Below are 18,175 nucleotides of genomic sequence, written 5' to 3' on the forward strand. Positions count from 1 at the left end.
TGTGCCCACCTTAGTCGAGTTCTTATTGGGCGCAGTGAGGGGGCAGTCAGGGTCAGCAGGGTTCAGACATGGTCTATCCATGTAGCCGTGTCCAACATCTGCCTTTTCCAACATGTCCTCAAAGCCTTCCACGGGAAAGTTTGCCATTCGCAAATCCTCGAGGAACTCCTTAGGGTCAAAGTTGGTCCACTGCAGGGGGTCTTTACCTCTGCAGAGTCAAAAGCAAGTAGGAATACTGTTCAACCTTTCTGTTTCAGGACACTTTGTAGGACTTTTTAATGGAACAGTTTGTCTGTACTCTTGGCCGACCAATCTCACCACAGAATATTACCAACATGTAAGTTGGGTTCACTTTTTACCTCCAAATAAAATTGTTTCATCTTAAAGATGACTTTCGTTCTTGTTGAGCATTAACAAAACTATAAAAATAAGGTGGAATTTCCCTTTAAGAACAAATGCACTGGATGCAAGAAGGTCAAATCTAATGGACTGTTTTATCTTATAGTAATAGTTCGTTGGTGAGGAAATGTTGTTTTGACGTCATTGCAAGTGTTGCTGTGTGTTTCAGGACAGAATGTATTCAAGGTCGGGATGCATTGGTCAATGTTTGGGTGTAATTACCTTCAAATTTTACCTCACAAAACACATTTTTCTCTTTAAGCCAAAAATAATCCCCTTCTTGCTAGGTGACAGGAAAACAATAAATGAAGACTAATTCCCATCATGCAATGGCACAATGCTGAATTCCTGCCCCAAACTAGTCCTTGTCTCTCTGTGCCTCACACATTCCAATCTCCCCTTCTCTGAATCTCTCTCTCTCCCTCTGTCATTCAGACTACATTGTATGTGCTTAACCAGGCTTGGGTTATTATCCCCAGCCTTCCAACCAGAACATAGTAAAAACCTTATTTACCATCGGAGACCGACGGGCAGCGCACACATTCACATGCACCGACTCCAGCTCAAGATACACTTTCGCATGTCCACAAAAAGACACCTATGCACCGATGACAGTGGCACACACTACGTGCACGCACACACACACACAAACACACTGCAAAGGTAAAGGTCTGCTGAGTATTACTGTAGCAGCAGGCCATTAGCAATAGAAGGGGCAGACAATGGTGTGAGGCCCAGGGCTGGAGAGAAACTATCGCCAGCGATACGCATGCCAGCAACCACTACAATAGAGCCTTCAGAGGGGACACACACATAACACACATGCACACACACTCTAAGTCCTCTGTGGTGTCTCTTTGGATGGGCCGAGCGTGTTTGGGCAGCTTCTGCTAAAGGGGGTAAAAACAAGATCCGATGATCCAGATCTCCTCCTTCTTGGAGGCAATCTGGATCACAATGTTACCATATACACTAATTCCATAACGAGCACACGTGAGCTCAAGCTCAAGGCCTTTTGTTTTCCCCAAACATCATTGTAATCAGTTTGCCTCGAAGCGAGGGAAGCCCTACTGGTGCCCAGTTAGGATTCTTTAACGTAGCGCTGGATCATTTGACAGTAATAACAGTAATTTGACCTTGAGGGAGATTGGTCAATCTAATGATATGCTGTGTTAGCATTGATGTGATTGTGCTGACATCCTTAAAAACACAGATTCTGTCTGGGTGAAAAGGAGTTATGCATACTTACGGGAGATAGACCATTCCAGACTGGAGCTTGGCTCCCTCCCAGAAACAGTCCAAAGGGGTGATGATGAGGCAGGGGTGTAGCTTTTCTATGATCTAATTGGACAAACACACGCCCACACGCAGCAGGTTTGACACACATTGACAACAAGAAGTGTATATAGAAGAAACTTGTACCGGTCATGTTTCAAAATGATCAAGAAAGTAGAAGTAAGTGAACCACACTGAAGCATTTTGCACCTTACCTGATCCATAAAATGAGTTTCTGTGACTAAATCTCCTGATTTATAGCATAAGTTTTCTAATTTCCATTGTCTGAAAAGGAGAGCAAAATAAAATGTACTTTAATTGTCTGGAATATATGTTTACACGTGACTAACAATGTAAAAAAACAGGACATGGATTCATTAGTTACCTGTTGTAAAGATAAACATGTACTCTGCTGGCGCGCATAGCCGACTCCAGGTGTTGTAGGAGCGCATCCACCGTTAAAACATTGGCTCCGTCCTCCCGCGGCGTCTGGATCATCAGCTGGGGGTTAAACATGGCCTCCTCGCCTATATTCTGTCGCGTGTATGTCAGTTCCCGGTTCACACGCCCACCAACTGGAAAAAAGGGAGAATGAGCGTGCAATCATTAAAACACACTCTACTATCTACATACTCTTACTGTATGTTCGATCATGAGTGATGCATTTAATATATATAAACCACACACACACACACACACACACACACACACACACACACACACACACACACACACACACACACACACACACACACACACACACACACACACACACACACACACACACACACACACACACACACCATTTATGCAGGAGCACAAGTATCTAATTATATATTTCACTATTTTAACATGATGTCTTTGGTTTTGATTCGAACAGGATCACTTCTTTAGTCACAGATGGTGCACAATGCTGTGTGCGTGTGCGTGTGTGTGTGCGTGTGCACATGTGTGATTCAAGAAGTGATCCTGTGCAAATCGCACCCAAATACATCTCAGCCCGACTAGGTCCTTATCACGCTTGCATCTTAAACAAAAGCACTTTGCTTACAGGGAACTTGTAACGCTGCAAAGCCAAACATCCAAAACTCCTTTGAGCAACATCATTCCAACAAATCCACATTGCCACCAAAAAAAAAAACCTGCTCAATCTCTCTCCTGAAATTTGCTAACAATTCAGCATTGACTAAATGTGTGTGTGTGATAAAGAGAGAGGCTCTCTTCCAGGCTTTGCTCCCAGTATCGTGGTGGGACTAAGCCCTGTGCGTGCGCTCTGAGCTCCGAGCTAGCCCGAGCTACAAAAGCAGCCTTTCAGGCCCTTTAGCTGCCCTGCTCCACCCCAGTACAGCCAAGGCAAGTCTGGAAAATCTCTCCCACAAACACACACACACACACACACACGAGACAAACGCAGGCAATTGCCGTCGTATAAGCATGGACAAAGTCGCACATGCGAGAGCAGAAAATGAATTCCATTCGAAGTGGCCCACAAATTTTAAAGCGACATTAAAATGCACGTTTCAGTGCTGAGAGTTGTGCATCTTTCAGTGTCGGTGTGTCGGCGTCTGATTTACGAGCAGAGGATTTGAGCCCTTCCATCATCAGTGACTGAACGCTCGGTGAAAGCTCGGGCAATTTATAGTCATCTTCTTTCACTCGCTCTCTCTCTCTCCCACACACACACACATGCCCAGTGAGAGAAAACCGACTGTGTGAAAACATTTTATCATGCCTTAATCCAATTTAACAATTCCGCTCGATTCGTGCAACAGCAGGCATAGATTGAATATTTTCGGCCCATTGTAATGGCATTAAAGTTGAACATAAGCATGCCTGTTCTGCTTAGCCGGACCACCCAGTCAGACCAATGGGACGGGGGAGGGAGGGGGCCATGTCTCGGGGCATTAGGAAAACACACTTGATTTCTTTTTTTCTGGACCCAAACAGCATTCCCATCTGATCCTGTCTGAAGGCATGTTTATAATACTCATCATTAATAGCAGGCCTAGGCTAACTGGAGCGACATGCTTTCCGCTGCTAGGCCAGCTACATGGCTACGTTACACCAGCCCTCCCTTCAAACGGAGCACGCATGGAAGTGATTTAGATCCAACGCGCACTGACAGTGCACTAACAAGTCGACTTGTCTTTTACACTCAACGCTCAAAGGCAAAGCTAGCCCGGGGCTTGGTTGAGGTGCACTGCCAAGGGGAGGTGAGGGGGGAGGGCATGGGCACACGGGTTGAAAGAGGTGCACCCGTTTTCTCGATTCTACACGTGCAAGGAGATAAGGAAAGGTCCGATTATATAAAAAAAACCCAGCAAGGATGATCTTAGAAAGAACTCACTGTCCGTCTTGAACACTTTCCAAGTTGTGCACTGCCACCCAAAGACCTGCAGTTTACAGCGAGCGGCGAGGAATGGGACAAGTCAAAGGAATGTAGTCCCTCTCTCTACAGGAAACAGCACATCACGGCCCCGGGCTTAGAGAATTCCACACTTCACGAGGTTACAGCGTTTTGGGGTCAACACTCACACAGCCTCGGGGTGAAATTAACACCCCAGCTGGACCAAGAAAATGTGTGAGTGTGCACTGACGTACTGGCGAGCATGTGCATGTGTGAGTGTGTGTGCGTGTGTGTGTGTACACACAGCTGTGTTTCTTCAATGACACATATCCCCATATTCCTTCTCCTAAGAAAAACTGGTTGACCCCGACATGTGTTGTTATCTTGAAGGTGTCCCGCTCCGGGCTCAGCTGCTGTGACCTAAAACAAAGTGTCACTGACTTTTCAATTTCTCCCTATACTCGCTTCTTTTCTTTTTTTGCATCACTCTCGAGTTGGTCATTTTCTGGACTAAGTAATTAAGTTGGATTTTTATCCAAACAATTCATGCAGAAACTAATCTGTGATTTAAAACCTATTATGTGACCATGTGAGCACTGCCCTCCACCAGCCACCTCTCAGTTCACACACCTGTGTTAATGTGTTTTATGTTTCCTGGTCAATGATCCAAAAAAATAAATAAAAAATGCTTAAACTAAACTCAAAATAAACCTACACAGAATCAAAGTGAGAAGGGAAGAGGAGAAGAAAAGAGAAGAAGAAGAGAAGCGGAGCTATGTGTGTCACTGTATTGGAGCGCTCAGTGTGGGTATTCAGTGTGTTGCATAACATTAACCCCTGGTCCCCCCTATTCTCAAAGTAGGGGAATGGGGGAGCTGACATCACCCCCTCCCTCCTTTCAGTTCTGAACTCCCTCTCATCTTTATACTCTCATTTTCTCCCTCTTTGCTCTATTCAGCGCTACTCTGTGATTGGCCAGATCATGATGGCAATCAGCCCGGCCCCTCTGTCAAAGCCAGCCCACCCCCCTTTCCTCTTGCCAACTTTCTCTCATTCCATGCAACACACAACAGTGTAGCCCCCCCCACCCCCCCCACCCCACACACACACACACACACACACACACATCTCTTACTCCAGACAACAGAGGCATCCCTCACTTTCAGGGAAAACATGCACCAGCGGCAAACGACTCCTGCAACTCTCAACCCGAGAGGCCAGCATGAAAACACACACATGAAATCCTTGCTCATATGGTACGTACAAACATCCCACGGACAGAAACGGCAATGACCGTAGCAGACCTAGAATCAGTTTGAAGCCCCTGTGACTTTTACCACCAATAACAGAGGTTTTATATAATATCTGACCTTAATAGAAGTTGCTAAGTGGATCATTTATGTGCGTGTGGGACCTCATGCATGCCTACATGACTAAACTGTATGTACGTGCACGCGGCTAAATCTTTGTGTGTGTGTGTGCTTGAGTGTGTGTGTGTGTGTGCAGAGAAAGGATTAGCTGGATTAGGCCCCCTCTCAGCAGGGACCCCCTGTGGTGAGGAGGAAGCCCCCCAAAACCAGGTCATCTTTCTGCCACCAAGTCTACAGCGACCTCCCATACATACCCTGAGCCCGATATACCGCCAGAGGAGACGGAGAGGACTCCACGTCTCTCTGCAGAACATGAGGATGGATAGGGAAAATCATTCCCCAAAACTACAAGAAAGAGCTAAAAGCTACTTGAAAAGATGGTTTGACAAGGACAATATATCACAATACATGTTCCTTCGTGATGCAGATGTCTTTACACCAATGTACGTTTTTAAAATTAGAGAGTCACACAACAGGAATGACAAAATAAAGATTTAACAGGGGAAGAGACACCTGTTGCTTGAGAAACAGTTGCTTTTTATTCAGGTAGAAAAGCCATGTTGTGGTGATGAAACTGCTTATATGATCTTGCTTGGTCCTTGCTACCGTTCAGACGGCTCAGGTAGTTTCCCACGGTAGGTCCCCGTCCTCACGTCTCCACCCCACCCCCCAACTTTTCTCTTCCTTCTTGTTCTTCTTTTTCTCAGCTGCTGCTGCCAATCGGCCGACAGCGCTTTGATCATTAAGAGGAACCCACCTGCTTCCTTCGTCCACCGTTCGCCTGCTTCTATCACCTGCTTTCATTCCGTCTGTCCCTCGCTCCATCGCTGCTTCTAGGATTCTCCCGCTGCTTCACATTATTGTTGCTACTGTACATCTTGATAGACTCAAAACGCTTGGCAAATTCAACAATTCTCTGTAAATCCCTATGATCGAACATCTTTGGTAACAAACAGAGCCAAAGTTTCCTGCCAAAGTCACTTTTGAAATAAAGAAACAACAATCTTGTTTAACCATTTTTTGGAATCAGGATAATAGAAGATCCTCTTGTATTTCTGTTTCTTCTCATGTGGGAGGGTGTGTGACCAGCCATCCACCTTTCAGTCCTTCTGCTGTCCCTCATTAAAATGAGCCCAGTGATTGTAACTCAGTCTCAGGGTGACTTGCATTCTCTCCCCCCGCTGTAAAGAGTACTAGCAGTAATACTTGTAGTCGTCGTGGTAGCGGCGGCAGAGCAGTACTAGCAGTTTTGAACGCGGGCTCTGCAATGCAGGTGTGCACACGGCCACAAATATGCCATGAAAGGCCTCACTGAGAGCCGAGACCCGAGCTGACCCATGTTGAGCTCCCCTCCCTCTCTCACACGAACCAAGAGGGGGGGAAAAAGTGAAAACACGAGGAAGAATTGCGAAGAAAAAGAGAGTGGAAGTGCTCTGACGTGCAGCTGTAGCCGAGCGTCTCCTCATACAGTCACACACCCGAGCACCCCGACCCCTGACACAAATGTGACACCCCAGCTGCCAACCCCTGCCTCCCCCCCCCACACACCCTCCTCTGCAAACCCCCACCCATACCACCAACCTTCACCCCCACCGCCTCCCCCTCCCCAGCATTACCATATGTATGGCTCCCCTCGCCCCTGATTATGCTAATCACCTGTCCGGCCCCTGCAGCCCCTAAAATGGGTGTATTTAGCAGTCGGCTGGCTCCCAATGCAGCTTCCCCTGGGCCCGAGGTGTACATTCACACACTCCTCAATGGGCAGATTCTTCCACGTTGCTGCCTTCATTCAGGTCCCACTCTCCCCTCCCAACCCCCCACCTTCACCCCCGATAAAAAAAAAATTAAAAAAATCCCTTTCAATGCCAATGGATTCACAGGGGAGTGGAAAGAGTAGGAGGGTAAGAAAACGCTGACAGAAAGCCCGTGTGTGTAGCATGTGCGTGCATGTGTGCAGTGGTTGTGGTTCAAATAAAAAATATCCAACACGTCGGACAAATGATGTATTAATTGGTGTACGCGACCAAGGGGATGTGAGATTTGCCAGTTGATGTAGAAGTGTTCAAAACACTCCACAGTCACTAAAAAAAAAAAAAATGATGATTGGAAAAACAAGTCTTCCATCAACTCCAGCTCCGTTGGAAAGCAATTCTCCTCCTGTAGCTTCTGTCAGCATTTGTGCAATTCAAGCCAGGTGAGCGCTCTCCCCCCCTGCATTTACTGCCCTGTGATTGGCTCACAGCCCAGTCATAACAGACTGTGACATGAGCCTGAACAGCCAATCTCTAGCAGCCATCTCTTGTCATTTCCTGGAAAGATGGCCAACGATTCCAGGTATCCTAAAATCACACATTTCAACGTGTGGAATAGAAACGTGAGAGTGTGGGTGGAATGAAGACAAAAATATATATGGCATTTAATTCTTCAATTACTTCATTTTTGTATTGCATTTCTTATAGTTACCTACACATGATTCATTGTGTGGTCACTATGGGTATCACTTGAAAATGATCGGTATTGGTGCCCAAACAAAGTATATTGTAAGTGCCAGTAACTAGCATTTAATTGCTTTTTGGCCACTTGAGATGAACGATTTTCTCCTCATAAAGTCAGTATGGTGAACATTGCATATTTCAGTTGCATTTTTCTTTGGTGATGAATGAAAATCCAATATCCACTCTCCATTAAGCTCTGTTTTGATATCTGCCAACTCTTGGGGGAAATCTCTTACCTAACTTTGTGTAATATACGATGGGTTTATGAGAGCTTTTTCTCTTTTTTAAAACAGCTGCCTGCTGTGGCCGAAAATAACGTTGATGAGAGCAGTGAGAATTAACCAAAAACAGTTACGTTGCGGCCCGGAAAATCACTTTGAGCTATCCCTTTCCCATTACACAGGTATTTAATCTGTTCATAGAAAGATATGGGAGCAGCATATTCAGTAAATAAGCCAAAGAATCTAACCAAGTGATGGCAAATCTGAACCTACTATTGCATTCACTGTGAACAGGACAATTTCATCAACACATCAAGTGATACCCATCAGGCCTCGCTGCACTTATTAACACAGAAGTCAAGTCACAGGTTCCCAACGTGTTCATGCTTCAGACTGGCAGGTCCGGTGTTACAGGAGACTATTTCACTCCGACGCATACCGACTAAATCTGGAGCTCCAAACCCCTCAATCATCCGTGAGAGGAAACGTTTCATATATCGCTATATCTTTATGCCTTGCGTGCGCATGTGTGGCACTGGTGTAATTGCTGTTGCTGCCAGATTCGATGACGTTGCGCCGCAGGAACTGCAATGAGCTTTACTGCTACATACTTAACCCATGTGTGCCAGAGGGGCTTAAAAAAAAAAAAAAAAAAAGAAGAAAGAAATCACAACGACACACACACAATTTGGAGATGTTTACAGTACGTTTGCATGAAAAATTCTCTGTGCTCAAGTCTGAAACGCATCAATCCACACCCCAATCTCTCTCCTGGTGTACGGTAGGCACTGCAGCCAAAACACAAACACACTACCGCTACTATACTCCTGCTTCTTCCCTCGCTCCATCATGCCCCCCCCCCCCCCCCCCTACACACACACATACACACACACACACACTCTGCTGTTTTGTACTTTCTCCACCCCTCTGGCAGTCAGCGCTGTGAGGGAGGGAAGAGAGGAAAGGGGAAGAGGGAGAGGAGGGGAGGGAAGGGAAGGAGGGAGGCCAGACCACCCTGCTCTCATGGCAGGGCTGAGTGTTTACATTGCCGTGGCTCACTCTGTAATACATCTGGCATTCTGAGGCCACTCTCTCCAGCCAGAGACGGGGGAGTGGTGGTGGAAGGGGTGTGTGTGTGTGTGTGTGTGTGTGTGTGTGCGGGGGGGTGGTGGTGTAGCGGCTCGGGTAAAGAGAGAGACTTTCTGGCTAAGGGAGGAAAAGAGAGGGATAGTACAGAGAGAGAGAGAGAAAGAGAGAGAGGGGGGAGGTAGAGGGGGAGGGTAATTCTCTCCACAGTCTCCTGTGGTCGGTCATTCGCAGGGCTCTGGTTTTTGAATAAGAGCGCCTGAAAGAATGCAAAATGTAAACAGAGAGCTCGGAGGCATCTCAGGATGTCGTTTGTGAATGGGAGTGCATGTGCCTCGAGAGCCGACACGCACAGCATGGTTAACAAGCAACATTTTCTTTTTTTTTTTAAGAAAAGTTATTTCAAATTTACTTTCGCAAGGTCGGGGTAATATACACAAAACCGCTTTCGAATGAAGGGCGCGCTAGCTTGAGAAAACAGCGCTGTAAGTCTGTGTACAGTACCAGAGGCGCAATGTTTCCCCACACTAAATCCCTCACCAGCAGGGCCTGCACTTTTCATCAACTCGTAAAGCATAACACAACACGCTGGAATGTTATTCCTTCTATAGACGTTTAATCCTGTTTGTGGAGAGCCGATACACACAAAACTTAATTGAGGCCCGTTTTGCAAAATGTGAAGCGCGGCTGGGGAAAGACGGTCGACTCTGTGCTGCTTCTTCTGCACATAACGGGGGGGGGGGGGGACAAATATTGGGTGTGGGCGCATTTGTGTGTTTGATTGCTTGCGGCTGACGAATGAAAAGAGATGGAGTGTGAGGGACAAAGTGAGAGAAAATGAGAGAAAGAGGAGGAAAACAGATGAATAAAAGAAGAGAAAATACCAAAGAGAGGGCCCATCAAAATAGCCTGCCATGCCAGCGCTGGTCAACCACCTACTCACTCATAGAACCAAAAACTGCAAAGCCTCTCTGCATATGCGAATGTGTGTTTGTGTGTGTGTGTGTGTGTGCACGAGTGCATCCATGCATGTCTCGATGCTCCCATACACATCAAACGCAGGATAATTCAATCATGCAAACCACAATCCTCTCAGTGGAGCCGCCACATTCAGGGCTCTCCTCCTCCTCCTCCTTCTCTTCCTCCTCCTCATCCTCGTCCACAAGAAAGGATGTCAAGGCTTCTTCCGCATGCACTTAACATTATACCGCTCCCTTCCCCGCTGCCATTACCAGCAAAACAACAAAACAACCACCAACTCTGTCAACTCAGCTCTTAATCACACTAGATACAAAACAGACATGGAAGGAAGGGAGGGAGTTGCTTTAGGGAAAAACCAAAAAAAAAAAAACCTATCAGACTGGATTCTGGAGCCTTGGATTGGGGCTGACGATGCACACAAACATGGATTGGCACCGTTTTTAACCGTTACCATATTGGTATCAGGAATAAGGCGGAGGCAGACGGACAATGTGATGAACGTTCAGGGAGTGTTTGTATGGCATCCTTATTGTCATGTCATTACATCATTACAGCAGGAATGATGACTTGCATTAACGTGGAAGTTCAATATTTGTTTGAGTTGGGATTATTATAAAGTAATTCAGAGAACAAATAAAATATATATATACCTGATTCACTGCCCTCTGCTGGAGGACAGATGTCAAAAAGGTTCAACACAAATTCATAAATGAATGAAATACTGATGCAAGAACCAGAGAGGAATGCATATACTGGACACAAACAATGCCCGGTGACAGCTGCTGCATTTCTCCCTGCACTGTGACTCTTCACTCAGCACCCGGGCCACAGGGTGAGTATCAGGTGAGGTTTTAAATAGCGGGGCCTCTACGAGATGACCTCAGGGTCCCGGGGGTCTACCCCCTTGGCCCCTGGCCTCTACGCTTATGCCCCCCCACCCCCAAGAAAGCACTCCGGGACCCCGGGGGCCTCCCCTCAGTCCACAGCCTTGAGACTACAATCCATAGTGCTCCAGTCCAGCCCATAAATCTGGGGAAATAAACTCATTTTCAACTGGAATCACTAAACATGCACCTCTGAGTCTCACGCTACCGGCCTCATCCTCTCTTTAGTCAACGCTCGAGCTACGGGCTAACCACCACTCAGCCCAGATTACAGTGCAGCTTTATCCCATCTGCTTAACACCCAGTTTCAACTTCAACCCCTTGCCCAGGGCTTGAGCTTCAAAAGCCCCATTTCCAAAACTCTCCCCTGCCCGCACCCTCCTCTCAGCCGTCAACACAGACCCTCAGCGGCCGCCACGTCTCCAGCTCCTCTCTCAGCACAGAAACGGAGCGAAAAAGAGTGAGGGGCCCGTCCTACAGGAAGGCCAATGTTTACGTGATACTGTTTTAATTAGAGGCAGGCGGCGCCACTATTTTCTTTACAATTTGGCCTCAGTTTGCCTTAACCCCAGAATGCCACGGGATGGCTCCGTTTTCCATCTGCGGCCAAGAGGAATTCTCATTCCTCTCTTCTGTTGCCTCCGCTCCCCGAACACGGCTTACAGTTAATCGTCACTAGATCATCCAGAATCATCTGCAATTTGAAACTAGGGATGTATCCGAAAGCCCGAACACAGGCCAATGGGCGAGTGGTCCGACGCTGGAGGAAGCACACAGAGGGCGGCGAGCCATATTTTGTGTGTGTGGGGAGAGCAAGATAGGAGAGCACAATACTACAACTTCCTGTTTGAGACAATTATTTCCTGTGAGTGTCACAGTGGACATAAACGCAGCGTTTATCAGGAGTGTGGATGCCCTAAATACATGCACACTATTACTCACATGTGGCCCAGTTAGGGGGGGAAAAAGACTTGAAAATCTAACTAACTATCGCACCCTAAACGTTCAGTAAAACACAAGCCGCTATACATCCTCATTGGTGGACACAGTCACCTCTGTATGCAGGCATGCGTCTCGCTCCCAATTGGTCTCTGTCGCTTTGTCTAATAAACAGAACTTCCTGTGTCTGAGTGTTTATAAACAGTGCTGAGTGAGCACTGTGAGAAGAGACGAGGCCCGGCGAAAGCTCCGGCACGTGACGGCGTGTAAAATAAACACGCCCGGTCGGCTCCGGTGCACAGCGGATGGTGGTCCGTTTGCAGACCCCCCCTCCCTCGCAGAAAAGCAGGTGATGACAGACGGCGAGATCCCGAATGTAAAAAATAAAAAATGCAGCTCTGGTTAAGTGTAAAGGAATTGAGGGATCTAATATGAGCTGGGCGTATTGTGTGTGTGTGTATATGTGCGTGTGTGTCCACAGGCCACACAGCTTCCAGGCGGGGTCGTCCACGGGTCGCCTGCGGAGGGCAGTTCCAAATGAAACATAAACAGCCGCTCTGTCCTCTCCTCCTCTCTCCTCTTTTTCCTCTCAGACGATGGGCCAGTCCCCCAGCACGGCCCAGCACAGCGCTCCACGGTCCAGGCAGAACTGATCTATCCCTCAGCTGTGCAGCCTAATCTAAACAAACAGATCTCTCCCTATCAACATCTGGAACCCCTCACGTACCGGGACCTAGGAAAACCACCGCAGCCCGGGTCTCTTTGTCAGTGTCTGTGTGCGAGCAGATCTCTGCGTGTTGGTATGAAGCCAGCGCGAGACCGCGTCGAAGATGTCTACCAGAGGTCAGTAGACTGGGTTCAACATAAAGCTAGCCTGTTCTGAGTCAAGGAAGGCCCCCGGGCAAAAAAGAACATGAATGTGATGGAACGACAATAATGCCACAGCTAACAGACATACAAATTACAAGTTACCAGGGCATGAACTGATATGACATTTGGTCTGACACGGACAAAAAAAAAAGTGTGAATTTTAATGAGAGGAAACGCCAAAAAGAAACAAATCTTAATATGAGAAGACGCAACAAAGTTAAAGCAAAGCAGCTGCACTCAACTTTGCATTCATGACAATCTAATTCAGGGTTTCGAAAGTGCAAAAAAAAAGCATGAAAACACCCGCAGAAACTCCAAAAAAATAACTGCAGCATGATGCACTTCTCTGCCGTCATGCAATATGTTTCAGCACCCGATGCCAGTCTGCAGCAACTTAGTAGTGAACGATGCATTGGCGGCCCTTTCCGTGGTACACATGACCCCGGTCTGACATGTGAAAATGGTGTGAAAACAGTGTGTTCCTCTGGATACAATCAGCAATCCTGTAAGAGGAGGGCTCCCCTCCGACCTAAACGGCGGCAAACTGCGCCTGCGCGGCCGATTAGAAGAACACGCCGTCGGTGAGACCCCTGCAGCAGCACGCAAGGAAAGAACAGCCAACCCTGGGGAGGGCGGTGGGGCGTTTGATCTGTGCGGGAATCAGTCTGCTTTAATGTTTCATCTCACCGGCTATACATTTCTTTTTAGATTTCAGGGGAGGTGAGGTTAAAAATGTGATGAAACCAGAAAAGGAAACAAACATGACGACAACTATGCATAAAACACTATTTTGTTATCGAGAACTGATCTTCTTCTGGCGCTCAGCAGCAAAATCTGCCCCTCCATTCATGACTCCTGCAGCCGACTCGAGCCCTCGGTGCAGGAATGTGGATCAAAGGAAAGGGAGAAAAGCACAACCCCTTCCCCTTACCCCCCCAGAGCACCACCCATACGCACAGTTAAAATCTACAGTCTTCATAAGTTGTTTCGGGAAAAAAAAGAAACTCCAACAACAACAACAACAAGCAGCCTATCCGCTCCACAAACACCAGTTCCTGTTCCCCCGCTCCGCTTTTTCCCTGCAGCCGGAGACAAATCTTTTTGGAAAGTTGAGAGCTGTCCAAAACGGGACCACACACAGTCTCTGAGCATTCAACTGCTGGGGGCAGGCAGACACACACTCACACACTCTCACAAAATGGCGGCTTTGACAAAAAAAAAAATGTCCTCTCCCCCCCCAAAAAGCTGCTTATGAACTTAATTACAGCCTTCCTTCTGAGTGCCGGTCACCTCTTGCACATCTTGTGAGTGCATCTGACGTTGGGGTTTGAGAAGCTGTGAGTATATTAAGATGAATTTCAAAAAGAAAAAGGATTTGCAGGTTTTCACTTGGCCGCTCGCCAGGACCTAAACAATAAACAATCCCCACGGCTTGTTTTGTAACACCTACCAACGCTCCCTTCTAAACATTTAAACATCCCATCCAAACATGCAACAGCATTCCATTCAAACGCACACACACTTGAACAACAAATTAACTGAACATCTAGTCAAAAACAAGCGATAATAAAAGAAAAGAAATGTCTTACCTTCCACCCAGAGTTTCTCTACGTCCGTCTCCAGATTAGCTGCCCGTAAACCCACAGCGAAAGCTCCGAAAATCATAAGGCCCACAACCAAAAACTTCCCGCAGTTCTTTTGTATGTAACAGCCCAGCCTGAATAAAAGTCTCTGGAACTTCGCTCTGAGCCACAGAGGTGCTTTCCTCCCGGTCGCCTTCCCCTACAATGAGACAAGAGTCCTGGTGTTAGTGTCGCTTCAAAGCACAAGACACTGCACTTACCTGGACAGGTACATCTGTTACACGTTACACAGGCGAAGGTACGAGTGTGCCACAGGTGGAACCAAACGTTTGATCCGAGGAACCTCATCTGAGAAAACGTTTCTCTAATGAAACAGGCACATCTGCCGGGGACCCCCTAGAAACGACGAAGGACTCCCCAGAGTGAGAGCCACCGGTTCTGTCATATCAGTGACTCGTTTAAACTGTAACCTTAGCAGGAGATACGCAAAATGAAGATATCTTCATCCCCTACAGGTCACCGACCCCCCCCAACACACACACACACACACACACACACTTCTGTCAACGGGCTGCTGCAGTGATCAGAAGATGCTTAGACAGAATGACATTAGGTGTCAGGCTTTCTGCTGCAACGCTCTAAAATAGGTTTGCAGCCAGACCTCCACAGCAGATGTAGCTTCATATATGATTCTACATATAGGCTGTATCTTCATTCACACAGAGACATGCAAACAAATACAGACTGCAGGCTTTCTTTGGATGCATGATAACGCTGTGGCCACTCGTGTTACAGTATTAAATAGAGGGAGAATACGCATGTGGTAAAAACACACACACACTCCAGTCCCCGTCCAGCAGCCCGTGTGTTCCGGCCTGCACGGGGAGTGGAGGAGCCATCACAGGGGGACTCACAATATTTGTGAACGGAAGAGGGCAGCCACATGGAGCTTTTTTTTCTCTCGTTCTCTCTTTACGCGAGTCGTAGAATCTGTCATGCAAACCTCCATCTCAGCCACCCAAACAGCTCTCACGCGTCAAGCCCGGCTGTTATGAAACAGTCAGAAAAAAGAAGGTGGTCGTGTTGACTGGGTTGTGTTTTTGTTGCCTCGTCTGAGACACAGCCGCTACAGGCTGGGATGTTGTTTGTAAATACAAATAAAACAGCAGCAGGCTGCATGAGGAGTGTTGGAAAGTGGCATAAAATAAGAGAAAACAACCCGGCTACAACCTCCCCCCCCCCTCCATGCCCAGCCCGTCCCGTTACCTAGCAGCGCCTGGACATAGTTTGACCACTTTTTTCTCTTCTCCTCCTGCGAATACAATGAAACCAAGACCATAAAGCTCTCTCTCCCCCGGTTAAGATCAGAAAACAAGCACCTCGATGATCTGCTCCAAAGCGAAGCCCGCATCGCAGTAGCTCGGCCGCTGCAAATACTCCAAATCCAGCGATGTGTTGCGGGTATAGTCCCCCCTGTTCCTCCGCGTTATCCTCGGCCGATCGGGGTCTCGGTTTTCCTGCTCCGAGGGCGCATTAGCGGCCGAGGCCATGTTGCGGGGACTGCGAGACCGTTTCCCACTTTAGAGTATTTCCCCGAACGCGCGCGGCGATATCCCAAGGCAACACAGTTTCACTCTCGGAGATCTCACAGCCGTGAAGTGGGACTTCATGCTCCTGTTGGAGACGGCGAGTCAAAGTCTGCGCCTTCCATCCCAACATTTCGCGATCCGGAGGTCTCCACCGCTTTCACCGCATTCACCGTGTCTCGTCCCCCCCTCCAAAAAAAGGAAAGTGAGTCTCTCTCAGAAGGCGAGGTGCACGGAGTGGTTCCCATACACGAGTCGTCGGGTAAGAAAGCTCGACGGTCGTTGCATTCTGGTGAGATCTATGTGGTCTTCCCCTGGGCCGCGCGTCACGGCCAACTCTGAGATTCAATAGAAGAGGAGGAAAAAGACCTCTCTCCATTTGGAGGCAGAGGAGGAGGGGTGAAAGGGAGAAAAAAAGAGAAAAAAAAAGAAAAAAAGACTCGAGATCCCGCCTCTGGGGCTGTCAGATTGCAGGACTTTCTTGCATCTGATTGGTTCCAGAAGGGCAAAAATTACTCAGCAAACACGACTATTATTAGCTGCTTAGCAACAGCTCACTAAAGTAGAGAGACCACCCAGGCAGGGGGAGACCTCATGTGTGCATCTCCAAACGTCAGGGGAGGCTCGAGGAGAGCCAAACCCCGCTTGGTGCGTTTTTTCGGGGTGTTTTTGGGGTTTCCGCGCGGCCGCTGGAAGGAAGCGTTTATTCCCAGAGAGGAGCTGAAGTCCGAGGCAAGTTACACGGGTTGAGCGGCGGAAGGAGGGCCGAGCAATTTTTTTTTAATTTTTTTTTTTATTCTTTATAGTGTGCAATGTATACTTTTATGTCACTTGAATATGTTTGACTTTGAATAAATACAGTTTTTGTCCCAATAAACGAACATAGTTTGCAGCTGGCAGCTTGTCCATCTCCAACTACATCTCAATCAAAAACCCAACAATGTGTAGGCTGACACACAAAACAGTCATGGACACAATTAGTTTGAATTATTGCACAAGTAACTGATTAACATGTTGATGATGGCATGTTTCAAACCACAGCGCAGGCTATTGGATGTGTGATTTAGTTTACACACGTTTACCACACGGGGATTCTTATTTATCCTCTGCATTAATTGTATTATCATCGCATATCAATTCCATTTTTGTGCATAATGCAATTTTTGTGCATAGTGCAATTTTAACATCTGAAATTATATTCCACCTATTGTGGATTTCGACTTTATCTAAGAACTATGAAACATTTTGAGTTCAACTTTTCATTTTTTTCAAAAAGCAAACATAATCTCACTTAAAACCCACTGAACTGAGTGTTGCAGCCACTAGTCAGTCTATCTGCAGCACCACACTTCACACCTGAGCCGTCCGAGCTCAGCAGCGGCTCGTCTGGCTACCAGCCGCGCGCTTACCATCTTCAGTCCAGGTGGGGAGAGCTGTCAGAACAAATCCGTGATATCCGCCCCCCGTAGAGTCCGGGACGTGTCGGTTATGATGATGATAAAAAAAAAAAAAGTACTTTATTGTCGCGAGGGAGGGGGGGGGGGGGGGGGGGGCATTGTAATCTGTCTTGGTCGCGCGCATGCTGCTCTGCGTCGGAGAAGGTTCACTCACAGTTACGTGGCTGTTCCCTTTTTGGCCACGTGGGTGGTCCCGTTCACTGCATAGGCAGGACGCTGTGACTCTCACGTGATTAGCCCCAAAACTTGTAAACACACACACACACACAGGGGAAAGTGGGCACAAAGTTACACACTGTACACAAATCCAGCCTTTATGATGGAGGTATGTGCCCACAAATGTACAAGATATGATGAAGCTTGCAGACACAGGCACCCAAATGCGTATTTAGGCTCCGATACCCAGGCCTGCCCTGGTGGAACATGCTCTCATAGAAAGCAGGTTTCATAGCTGCTGCACCACTATGTTGAAGTTGTTGTCATGGCGGCGACGCTGCGGGACTCCATCAGTGCCGTAGGTCATCGTGGAAAACGGTCCTCCCCTTCGAATACTGTAGTGTGGAGGTTATAAAGATATGCCAGTAAAAATGCTCTGGGGAGATTATATTGCAAGCATCTGTGTGAACTAATGAAATACATATGCGCATAAGATGGCAAAACACGCTTGACCAAACATGAACAT

General features: G+C 47.4%; 1 protein-coding gene across 3 annotated transcripts in view; it reads right to left on the reverse strand.

Annotated features, from left to right (window-relative positions):
- Window positions 1-16,394, reverse strand: part of ptch1 (patched 1) — a 44,064-nt gene extending 27,670 nt beyond the window's left edge. For all 3 annotated transcript variants that reach the window (XR_014598124.1, XR_014598125.1, XM_084024047.1), the window contains exons 1-6: window positions 15,830-16,394; window positions 14,457-14,649; window positions 2,060-2,249; window positions 1,890-1,959; window positions 1,649-1,740; window positions 10-208 (exon numbers count right to left, since the gene is read on the reverse strand). Coding sequence is in view for 1 of the 3 variants with exons in the window: in XM_084024047.1 (XP_083880173.1) it covers window positions 10-208; window positions 1,649-1,740; window positions 1,890-1,959; window positions 2,060-2,249; window positions 14,457-14,649; window positions 15,830-16,000 (915 nt within the window). In the remaining 2 variants the exon portion in view is untranslated. The remainder of the gene's footprint in view (window positions 1-9; window positions 209-1,648; window positions 1,741-1,889; window positions 1,960-2,059; window positions 2,250-14,456; window positions 14,650-15,829) is intronic.
- Between the last annotated feature and the right edge of the window lie 1,781 nt (window positions 16,395-18,175).

Source organism: Eutrigla gurnardus, assembly GCF_963514095.1.
Source record: "Eutrigla gurnardus genome assembly, chromosome: 13".
NCBI lineage: Eukaryota > Metazoa > Chordata > Actinopteri > Perciformes > Triglidae > Eutrigla > Eutrigla gurnardus.